Source organism: Anabrus simplex, chromosome X (assembly GCF_040414725.1).
Source record: "Anabrus simplex isolate iqAnaSimp1 chromosome X, ASM4041472v1, whole genome shotgun sequence".
Lineage (NCBI taxonomy): Eukaryota > Metazoa > Arthropoda > Insecta > Orthoptera > Tettigoniidae > Anabrus > Anabrus simplex.
The window spans coordinates 156,362,266-156,374,535 of NC_090279.1; the positions used below are offsets into that span (position 1 = coordinate 156,362,266).

At 40.8% G+C, this 12,270-nt stretch overlaps 1 protein-coding gene across 1 annotated transcript in view; it reads right to left on the bottom strand.

Annotated features, from left to right (window-relative positions):
- Positions 1–247: 247 nt before the first annotated feature.
- LOC136886025 (fucose mutarotase) overlaps positions 248–12,270 on the bottom strand; it is a 31,667-nt gene continuing 19,644 nt past the window's right edge. The window contains exons 3-4 of the mRNA XM_067158739.2: positions 8,550–8,722; positions 248–612 (exon numbers count right to left, since the gene is read on the bottom strand). Of these exons, the coding sequence (XP_067014840.2) occupies positions 555–612; positions 8,550–8,722 (231 nt within the window). The 3' untranslated portion in view covers positions 248–554. The remainder of the gene's footprint in view (positions 613–8,549; positions 8,723–12,270) is intronic.

A 12,270-nucleotide genomic window follows, 5' to 3' on the forward strand; every position in this document is an offset into this window, starting at 1 on the left:
CTTCCTGACGCCAACCCTCTATGGAGGGATGTAAGCACTATTGCGTGTTTCTGTGGTGGTTGGTAGTGTAGTGTGTTGTCTGAATATGATGAGGAGAGTGTTGGGACGGACATATACACCCAGTCCCCGAGCCAGAAGAATTAATCATAAGCGATTAAAATCCCCGACCCGGCCGGGAATCGAACCCGGGACCCTCTGAACCGAAGGCCAGTACGCTGACCATTCAGCCAACGAGTCGGACAAACAATGAACACTCAATATTTATTATTAGTTCAACTGGACTAACAAAATCAGAGATGTCCTATTACTTATCTACAACTCAGTTTTCTGATGCAGTGATAATTACATAAATTGAAGTCGTGACACATGTACTTCGTCGCTCCTTTGAAATTTTAACATGTTGTTTCTAGTCTGGCAGAATTTATTTTTCATGTCTATATGACAAAGCAGTCCGCAACTGCAAACACAGTTTCCATTCTGGAGTGTTACACCATGCACAGGACAGATACCTGCACAAGATTGTGAACAGTGTTCCACAATGAAGAATAGTTGTCCTATTTCTCTTCAATAACTCCCATCTTCAGGATGATATTACCATACAGAGCAACTTCTCTGTAACAGAGACAAGACATAAATGTTATAAGTTGTAGCGGCGATTGGGAGTTAACTGAAAAACAGCTACAAAATTGTAAGTATTTTGATGCTCTCTGAGCGAATTTCGACAAAGAGGTAAAGGTTCACAATCTACCAACTTAAGTACGTTAATAATAGTTTTTTGAGATATTGGTTCAATGCTATACAATAAAACCTTCACCAAAGGAACAATATTACATACAAAGGGCACTAGGAAAGTTTTGCAATACGCAAAAACGGTTGGCTGGACACCTCTGTTATGGCGAGGGATGAAAACCGGTCTAGTAGACAGCAAGACGCGACCTCCACACCTGTTCTTACCAAGCAGTGGGACTGAAAGCATGTTAAGATGTCAGTGTGGTCTAAAGGTGAATATTATCCGCTACAATTTTGCTCGTGTATTAACTGTTGACCAGTGCCTGGAGGAATGACTCCTGTGCTGGGGAAGACTGTCAACATCGGACAAAAATTTTCCGCTGGTACAAAGAGTTCCAGAGGGGAAATTGTGGGGTTAAAGACTATCCTCGTTCTTGGGGACCGTCTGAATCAGTGACTGAGGAAAACATTGAAGCGGTGAGGAAAATGTTGCAGCAAGAGAGGCGGTTGACATATCGGCAGGTAGAAGAGACCCTCCACATCCCTGCACCAGCTATTCATTCAGTACTACACGACCATCTCCATGTTAGAAAGGTTTGTTCCCTTTGGGTGTCCCATTCACTTTCAGAGGAACAAAGGGCACATCGAGTGACATGGTGCCGATAAATGTTAAACAGTTTGAAAATGGGACTTCGAGTAACGTCAGTAGCATCGTTACAGGTGACGAAACTTGGCTTTATTATTAGGATGTCCCAACAAAATTCCAGAACAAGGTGTGGCTGTTTGAAGATGAGGGTACCCCCGTGACTGTGCGAAAGTCAAGGTCAGTGAAGAAAAGGATGTTTGAAGAATTCTTCACTAAACGGGGCATCCTGATTCGGGTTGTGCTAGAAACACAAAGGACAGTTACTGCCAAGTGGTACAGTGAGACTTGTCTGCCTCAGGTCATCCAGGCTCTCAAGCAGCTCCATCCAAAGTCACGGCTCAACACTTGGCTCTTGCATCACGACAATGCTCCAGCACATCGTGCAAATGTAACAATGGATTTCTTGCCAGATCAGGGTTGACTGTGCTTGATCACCCTCCATACAGTCCTGATCTTGCCCCATGTGACTTCGCACTCTTCCCGGAAGTGAAGATGAAGCTGAAAGGGTGGCGTTTTGCATCTGACGAGGAGCTTCTGGCAGCATGGGATCAAGAGTGTGAAAATGTAACCGAAGAAAAGTGGCAGAGTTGGTTCAGTGACTGGTTTCGACGTATAGAGAAGTGTATTGAGTGTGGTGGAAAATACTTTGAAAAAGTCTAAAGCGTTCACTCACATTGCAAAACTTTCCTAGTGCCCTTTGTATGTATTATAATTAAATTGAAGTAGGATGTGATTATACAGTTAAAAATAATTTAGTATTTGACTACACACTTTGAAACTGACATTAAAGAGACAGCCAAACTGATGAATGCGCGCGGCAGGCGGGTGAATCACACTTCGGTGTCTATGACCGTGCCAAAAAAATGTACCCGTGCTACCCTTCCTCACTGCACATGGAAAGTCTCCACTACTTGCTGTGGCGCTATCCAAAACGGTTAGCCGCGACGAACAATTTTTTTTTTTTTTTGCGTATTTCCGCTAATATTTCTGTTAATAATCATAGAAAATGTAAGAAGGAATTAGCTGATAAGACAACAGAGCTTGTACATTTTTAAAAATAATTCCTATGAAATGGCGTATGGCTTTTAGTGCCAGGAGTGTCCGAGGACAAGTTCGGCTCGCCAGATGCAGGTCTTTTGATTTGACGCTCGTTGGCGACCTGCGCGTCGTGATGAGGATGAAATGATGATGAAGACGACACATACACTCAGCCCCCGTGCCAGAGAAATTAACCAATTATGCTTAGAAATCCAGACCCTACCGGGAATCGAACCCGGGACCCCTGTGACCAAAGGCCAGAACGCTAACCATTTAGCCATGGAGTCGGACTAATAATTCCTATAATTTCTGGTTTCAGCCGGCTAAAATGGAATAAAAATGTAGTATTTTCTCCCCTACTGATTTGCATACTAATAGCAGTTTTAATTTAATCCAGTTGAACTCCGCCCTAACAGTAGTAGGAATGTCCGACTCGTTGGCTGAACGGTCAGCGTCCTGGCCTTCGGTTCAGAGGGTCCCGGGTTCGATTCCCGGCCGGGTCGGGAATTTTAACCTTAATTGGTTAATTCCAATGGCACGGGGGCTGGGTGTATGTGTTGTCTTCATCATCATCACGACGCGCAGGTCGCCTACGGGAGTCAAATGGAAAGACCTGCACCTGGCGAACCGAACCCATCCTGGGATATCCCGGCACTAAAAGCCATACGACATTTCATTTCAGTGGTAGGAATTTCACGATTGGAGAAGAACAGCTATAGCTTTAATTGTGTATGGGATCCTCGCCAGGACTACTTGATACGAGATCTGGAAAAGATCCAAAGGAAAGCTACACAATTTGTTCTGGAGGTTCGACTGTATGTAATAAGTAAAGCCCGGATTTGCATGCAAATACATGTTTTTAAATACGCTGGTTACACTTCTCAGACTTTGCAAATATTCGTTTTATGACTTAATGATTCCAAATAACCGTTGTTTTTCCGTGCATGTTTGCATGTTTTGACCCTTTTAGGAGAAAATGCATGCATAATGCATATTTTGAAGATTTTGGATTTAATAGCGAATACTTGGACGTTTATGTAGCATAATATGGCTTTTCTTCTGACTTCGGCGCATGTATAAATTTAAGTTGCATGATAGTGTCTTTTATTAATATTAGTTTGCAAAATTCTGGGACCGTTTTTCCACGTTACATGTCTATTATTGAGATATGGAGGGAAATAGAATGTATTCATGACATCCTACCTGACAACCGAAGTTAGTACATACCGGTACCGTACAGATCCTGTAATCCAATTTACCATCAATGAACTTAATGCCACTGATTAGGCATAATATCACCTCGTCGAATTAATTCTTTCCGGTTTTAGGTCGTAGGCAGTTTTCCAGTATATGCGCAAGTGGAATTCAGCAAAAGGAATGAGCAGCAAGACTTAATGTAAATACAGTTTTGGGAAATTGCCTGCTGCGATAACAAAGTTGGAAGCTACAGGTCTACCCATTGTAGAATATTTGGCTGTTTTTAAAGACATTCAAACGTGTCTGCAATCATCGCACGTAGAAGTAGCTACGGCAGCTAGAGATAAGCTGAACAAAGCGATCCGTCAGATCCTGATTTCGATTTCATCAAACTTATAAAAGACATTTTGTGTGGTGAAAATGCAAAAGATGTACAATTTGACCTCACATTGTCCTGTGCACCTGTCATTTCTTGCGCCGTAGAAAGATACCCTTTTTTTTTCTGTGTTTAAGAATGCACTGACAGATAAACGGATGAGCTTAAGTCAAGACAATTTGAAAAAAAATAGTTGTTGTACAATGTTTCAAGAGGAACTGAAAATGTAACCATGTAGAATTGAACTTTGATAGTGCATATTTTCCACGTTATTGTGCATGTTTTGCTATATGATACTGCAGGAATGCATGCATATTTCGAGATTTGATAGTGCATGGAAATCCGGGCTCTAATAATAAGAAATAAACCCCGTTTCTATTTTTCTGTTTGTTGACGGCGGCAACACCATCGTGCCGTCTGCGTCTCACCAGGATTACTTGATCCAATGGAGAACAGCACGATATTGTGTTCTGAGTATTTCCCACAAAAGAGTAGAGCACGGGTGTTGTGACTTGCCCCTTTTAGGATAACAATAATTGAACGAGAAATGCTACTATGCAAGCTAAGGGCGCCAATCTTTAAGTTGATGACTTAAAGATAAAAATTTATAATCAAGCTTGGACGGACTCTCATCACAGGGATGGGGTGATAGTGCACTAATCATTAAGCAGGAGAATTAGAAATCAAAAGGCTAATTAAGGCAGATTGATTAAAGTGAACTAGGAAAATACTATTTATTATATTGAATATAAATGACGACGGTTTAACGAGAACTGAATTTAAAATAGGAAATGAATTTAACAAAAAATTGAATGACTCTACTTCGCGAAAACTTGCAATATTTTTAATTCGCTTGCTCACCATGTAGTCTTGTTCTGCTGGTCCTTGGAAAGCTTCCATCCTTGTAGCTGGAACATCACCGGTCGTCTTTGAGATATCTTCATCTGCAGCTAAGTACCATTCCTGCCTTGCAAATTGCATCAACCACTAATTGGATGATGGCTTTGAAACTATCACACTAGTCCACTATGGTACAACAACCATAAGACAAGTTATCAGACCTAAAGCGAAATACAAGATAGAAGAAGAATCATCATGCCAAGAGCTCCAACACGGCCTTTTATAACCTTCTCTGGCTCTAATTACAGGTCGCTACACGTGGTCCAATCAGTTGACACGTCTCTCCCCACTCCAGATATTAAAGTTGATGGGTCCCAACCATGATATCAACTGTTCTTCTATTAGCCCTTTCACTCAGTATTCATGGCAACATGACGCTCCTTTGAAAATATAGGCGGTGATCAGTTTGAATTATTCTGGTCGAGATACAGTAGCTGTCGTTACAACGCTTGAACACGTGCTCGCTTTTCCCAGAATTTGATGTCTAAATTTGTCCTTCCTTCTTCCTCGGTGATGTGGCAAGATAGAGGAAAATCTACTGCAAGTTAAATTTAAACGAATGTCGCAAGAATCTAAGTTAATATTAGGATATTCAGCCCTCGTTTACAAGTCGTAGTTACAAAGTAATGAAATGATAGTGAGCAAATGATCAAACATGAATTATAATAAAATTACATACCAAGATAAATATCATGACGTTAAATTCCTGAATTAATTACACATAATAAAATTAACATAATTACACTGTGACGTCTGGAACGTTACAGTGTCAAACCCTGCCCGCCGTGCTAGAAATACCTGTGCACGGGGACACAAGTCTCTTCCCCTCTGTCGGCTTGTACTTTCCCACGTTGCTGACTCAGGGCTGTGAACGCGTACCAGTGACGGGCTCCAATGACCTGTTTTGGTCTACATAAGGACTGACGAAGTAATCTGTTAGCATGAATATACATTCGTCATCCTGTTCAATCACTGAATGAATCACTCACTACTGATCTGCATTTAGGGCAGCCGCCCAGGTGGCAGATTCCCTATCTGTTGTTTTCCTAGCCTTTTCTTAAATCATCGCAAAGAAATTGGAAATTTATTGAACATCTCCTTTGGTAAGTTATTCCAATCCCTAACTCCCCTTCCTATAAACGAATATTTGCCCCAATTTGTCCTCTTGAATTCCAACTTTATCTTCATATTGTGATCTTTCTATTTTTAAAGACACCACTTAAACTTATTCGTCTACGCCATCTCTCCACTGACAGCTCGGAACATACCGCTTAGTCGAGCAGCTCGTCTCCTTTCTCCGAAGTCTTTCCAGCCCAAACATTGCAACATTTTGGTAATGCTACTCTTTTGTCAGAAATCACCCAGTACAAATCGAGCTGCTTTTCTTTGTTTTGTTTTTTTCCAGTTCTTGAATCAAATAATCCTGGTGAGGGTCCCATACGCTGGAACCATACTCTAGTTGGGGTCTTACCAGAGACTTATATGCCCTATCCTTTACATCTTTACTATAACCCCTAAATACCCTCATAACCATGTGCAGAGATCTGTACCCTTAGTTTACAATCATATTTAAATATATGTGATTACCCCAATGAAGATCTTTCCTTATATTAACACCTAGATACTTACAATGATTCCCAAAGGGAACTTTCACTCCATTAACGCAGTAATTAAAACTGAGAGGACTTTTCCTACTTGTGAAACGCACAATCTGACTTTTAACCCCGTTTATCATCATCCATCTCACAACATTATCAAGGTCATTTTGCAGTTGGTCACAATTTTGTAACTTATTTATTACTCTGTACAGAATAACATCATCTGCAAAAAGCCTTATCTCTGATTCCACTTCTTTACACATATCATTGATATATATAAAAGAAAACACAAAGGTCCAATAATACTGCCTTGAGGAATTCCCCTCTTAATGATTACAGGGACAGGTAAAGCTTCACCTACTCTAAATCTCTGAGTTCTATTTTGTAGAAACATAGCCATAGTCCATATTCACAAGACATGTTCATTAGTATGTTCTGCAGAAACGATTGGTATTTAAGTAACCTAGGTTCAGCATGCGTTCTGTTGCCTAGTTGGCACTGGGTCCTCCATGGGCACTGATAACTTGTTCCATGAGTGATGGCATCGACGTGTATAAGACGCGAATGGCGTCCTGGGGTATAGCCATCCATGCTGCATTCACCTGGTTCCATAGTTCATCTTTGGTGGTTGGCATTGGTCCCAGCGCCGCACCCGTCGTTTCACCATATCCCACACATTTTCGATTCTCGACAAGTCTGGTGATCGGGCGGGCCAGGGCAACAGTCTGACATCCTGTGACAACAAGAAGGCACGTGTTCGTCCAGCAACATGTGGTCGCGCATTGTCCTGCTGAAATATGGTGTCTGGCGTGTCGTGCAGAAAGGGTATGGCTACGGGTCGCAGGATATCATTCACGTAGGTCAAACTGATCACAGTGCCCTGGACACGCACCAGCTGTGATTTGTGGTTGTACCCAATAGCATCCCACACCATAAGGCCTTGAGTTGACGCTGTATTTCTTGTGCGATTGCAGTCAATATGATGCGTCTCTCCCTGTCTGCGGCGAGCCAAATTGCGGCCATCACTTTCAAAAAATAGAACCTGAATTCGTCCGAAAACACTATCTGCTGCCATTCCTGTCCCCAGTGACGTCGTTCCATACATCATTGCACTCTAGCATGTTTATGTACATTAGTCGAAGGTAGGCGGAGAGGAGGTGGACGACGCGCCGGGAACCTAGACCGTTATAAACGGCGACGCACTGTCACTCCTGATTGTGTGATAGTGTACTGCTCCACTGTTCCGACAGAGTCGAGGAGGACGCAGATCGGTCCTGAAATGCCATTCGGATGAGGTATCGATCTTCTCGGCGGTGAGATCAGACCCATCTCGTTGTGTTCTACGGCCTTCTGTGATCCATTCTGTACACACCCGTTGCACTGCTGACACACTTCGTCCCACACGAGCAGCAATTTCCCGGATGGATGCATCACGTTCTCTCATGCCAATAATGCGCCCTCTTTCAAACTCACTCATTTGACGGTACGGTTCTCGCACACGTCTGCACAAGTCACACTGATCCGTTGACTTCGGTTTATAGCGACAACGAGAGCCGCAGGTACATTTACTAGTCGGTGCTGGTGCATCGAGATGTCGATGTGGACCTTGAACCTCAGGGCCGAACATACTAACATACTAATGCACATATGCTGTTAATATGAACTTCCTATCTCTAGTCTCTCAAGGTGTTCTGGTTTTTAAGAACATGAGTGTATGTATTGCGCTATCTGATAATGTCCTGGGCCAGCGCTCCTAACAGCTGTTTCTCAAGCACGCAGAGCTGTCAATCAACTCGTGAACTTGACATGCCTGGAGTAGGTAGTGTTACGAAAAAGTCGCCAAATGCTTTAAAAAAGTATTAGTGTTCAGAAATGATGCGCAGTAGTGTTTTACATGATTGTACGACTTGCACATCCCTTCTTTTCTTTCCGCCCTAACGTATTATGTTACTATCCAGTAATTTTTGTTTTTAACCGCTGAATAAGCTCACGTGCACAAGTCCAGTGCCAGGTCAAACCAAGCTTGTATATTGACAATCTTATTAGGATGAGAATAAGTCATTACCCAGTCTGCACTATGGCGTAAGCTTTTGCGGCACGTTCTTTGAACTTGGAGCGTTCTATCGTAATGACTGGCACAGAACTGTCACTGTCAGTGACAATCTTCTTGTAGACGTCCCTGATGGGGGCTGTTACCCCACGTTTGGCGTCCACCTGTTCTACGGCCATGAGAATAGCCTGAAACAAACAAACAAACAAACAAACAAACAAACAAACAAACAAACAAACAAACAAACAAACACAATCTCATTATATTAACACAGGGATTCAATATGAAAGTTCACCTACCGATCAAGTGGCTGCATGATTTGGGTCACGTAGCTATCAACTTGCATTCGGGAGATAGTGGGTTCGAACCCTACTGTCGCCAGCATTAAAGATGGTTTTCCGTGCTTTCCCATTTTCACTCCAGGCAAATGCTGGGGTTGTACATTAATTAAGGCCAGGGTCGCTGCCCTGGTCCTATCCCTTTCCTATCCCTCGTCGTCATAAGACCTATCAGTGTCAGTGCGACGTAAAGAAAATAATTGTAACATTAAGAGTTCACCTGAGATCCCTTAAAGATACCTACATTCTGTTTTGTTATTATTAAATCGTATTATTTATTTATTTAATATCCTAAAACAATACAAGAACCCTATTTTACCAAAGGTATATTAAGGTTATAGTTTAAAATCATAACAAAGAGAATTATTATAAATTTAGGTTACAAAATGTATTGTTGATGATTGTGAGAAACTGCACATAACAACATTTGTCTCTTGAGTACACGATACAGTGGTTTAGAAAGTTCCACGTTACATCCATTCAGGCGGCATTGTAAAGAAATGTCTTCTCATTTCAAACACTAGACACTCGAATATCAAATGATTCACTGTCTGAATTGATCCACAAAAGCATAAGTAGTCGTCCGTAACGTTAAGTTTAAAGCGTTCCAAATGAAAATGAAAATCCACAGCCTGTTCCAGTCATTCGACCGGGTAAGAAATGAATTGAATTGAAGCCCCCATCTAGCGGCGAGGATAGGAAAAGTGCCGGCTGCAGAAGCCTGTCGCACTCCTCTGGGGCAATGATAAATGACTGATAGATGAAATATTTGGAGAGTGTTGCTGGAATGAAATATGACAGGGAAAACCGGAGTACCCGGAGAAAAACCTGTCCTGCCTCCGCTTTGTCCAGCACAAATCTCACATGGAGTGACCGGGATTTGAACCACAGCATCCAGCGGTGAGAGGCCGGCGGGCTGCCGCCTGAGCCAAGGAGGCCCCTAAAGCGTTCCAAATAAGATTTAAATTTTCCATGACCAGTTAAAGTTGAGTACCGAGCTCGGTAGCTGCAGGTATTCGGGAGGTAGTGGGATCGAACCCCACTATCGGCAGCCCTGAAGATGGTTTTCCATTTTCACACCAAGCAAATGCTGGGGCTGTACCTCAATTAAGGCCACGGACGTTTCCTTCCCACTCCTAGCCCTTTCCTGTGCCATCGTCGCCGTAAGACCTATCTGTGTCGGTGCGACGTAAAGCAATTTGAAAAAAAAAAAAAAAAGAGTGAAAGCAAAGTTCGGCACTAATGCTTTACACAATAGTCGATTTTGAAATTTCGGAAAAAATATTTCTCGCCTAACAGATCCTTTCAGACTACATGTAAAATATGTAAAATATGTAAAATATATTGTCTCTTTTGTCTTTGAACATAGCATATTGGAGATTCATGGTACCAGTATGCAGTATCCAAAAGAGACGTAGCAGCGATTTAGCTAATGAATCTGCTTTTTCATTACCGGTAAACCTGGTGTGACCTCTAATCCAAGATGTACAGATGTGACATCACTCTTGAGTTATTGCTCTGATATTGACAGCTATTGGATTTAAGTCATATTTATAGTTTACTGAGTATTTAGGGGCCAGTAAAGCAGCGTGCTTCCCTTTTCCGTGGGACTATCGGTTCTTGGACATTTCGTACCACTTGAGAGAGTGAGAAATATTGCGAAGTGAAAACAATATCCTAATGAATGTATTCATTTGTGTATCCATTGTCCACTGGTGGCGCAGAAGCCTCCGCACGGTGTGACCACTACTGATGTTAACCTTCCGTCGGGCGTAACTGATCTGATTGGCACACGTCGTGTTAACTCTTATATCGTATTCGTCATTCGCAGGGACCTAACTGCTTCCACCTTTCAGAAGTTTCCTGTTTCCGCGTGACCTTCAAGCTCATATCGGTTAGTTCAGTTTAATTACTCGAAAATAAAATAATGCAGTAGTTTAAAAATATTCACAATGATAGTAATATTATCCATCCTTATGTTCACCAGGCACAAAATAATGCAGCAGTTTATAAATATTCACAATAATAGTAATATTATGCATCCTTATGCTCACCAGGCACAAAATAATGCGGCAGTTTATAAATATTCACAGTAATAGTAATATTATCCATCCTTATGCTCACCAGGCACAAAATAATGCAGCAGTTTATAAATATTCACAATAATAGTAATATTATGCATCCTTATGTTCACCAGGCACAAAATAATGCAGCAGTTTATAAATATTCACAATAATAGTAATATTATGCATCCTTATGTTCACCAGGCACAAAATAATGCATGCAGTAGTTAATAAATATTCACAATAATAGTAATATTATCCATCCTTATGCTCACCAGGCACAAAATAATGCAGCAGTTTATAAATATTCACAATAATAGTAATATTATGCATCCTTATGCTCACCAGGCACAAAATAATGCAGCAGTTTATAAATATTCACAATAATAGTAATATTATGCATCCTTATGCTCACCAGGCACAAAATAATGCGGCAGTTTATAAATATTCACAATAATAGTAATATTATGCATCCTTATGCTCACCAGGCACAAAATAATGCGGCAGTTTATAAATATTCACAGTAATAGTAATATTATCCATCCTTATGCTCACCAGGCACAAAATAATGCAGCAGTTTATAAATATTCACAATAATAGTAATATTATGCATCCTTATGCTCACCAGGCACAAAATAATGCAGCAGTTTATAAATATTCACAATAATAGTAATATTATGCATCCTTATGCTCACCAGGCACAAAATAATGCAGCAGTTTATAAATATTCACAATAATAGTAATATTATGCATCCTTATGCTCACCAGGCACAAAATAATGCGGCAGTTTATAAATATTCACAGTAATAGTAATATTATCCATCCTTATGCTGACCAGGCACAAAATAATGCAGCAGTTTATAAATATTCACAATAATAGTAATATTATGCATCCTTATGCTCACCAGGCACAAAATAATGCGGCAGTTTATAAATATTCACAGTAATAGTAATATTATCCATCCTTATGCTCACCAGGCACAAAATAATGCAGCAGTTTATAAATATTCACAATAATAGTAATATTATGCATCCTTATGTTCACCAGGCACAAAATAATGCATGCAGTAGTTAATAAATATTCACAATAATAGTAATATTATCCATCCTTATGCTCACCAGGCACAAAATAATGCAGCAGTTTATAAATATTCACAATAATAGTAATATTATGCATCCTTATGTTCACCAGGCACAAAATAATGCATGCAGTAGTTAATAAATATTCACAATAATAGTAATATTATCCATCCTTATGCTCACCAGGCACAAAATAATGCAGCAGTTTATAAATATTCACAATAATAGTAATATTATGCATCCTTATGCTCACCA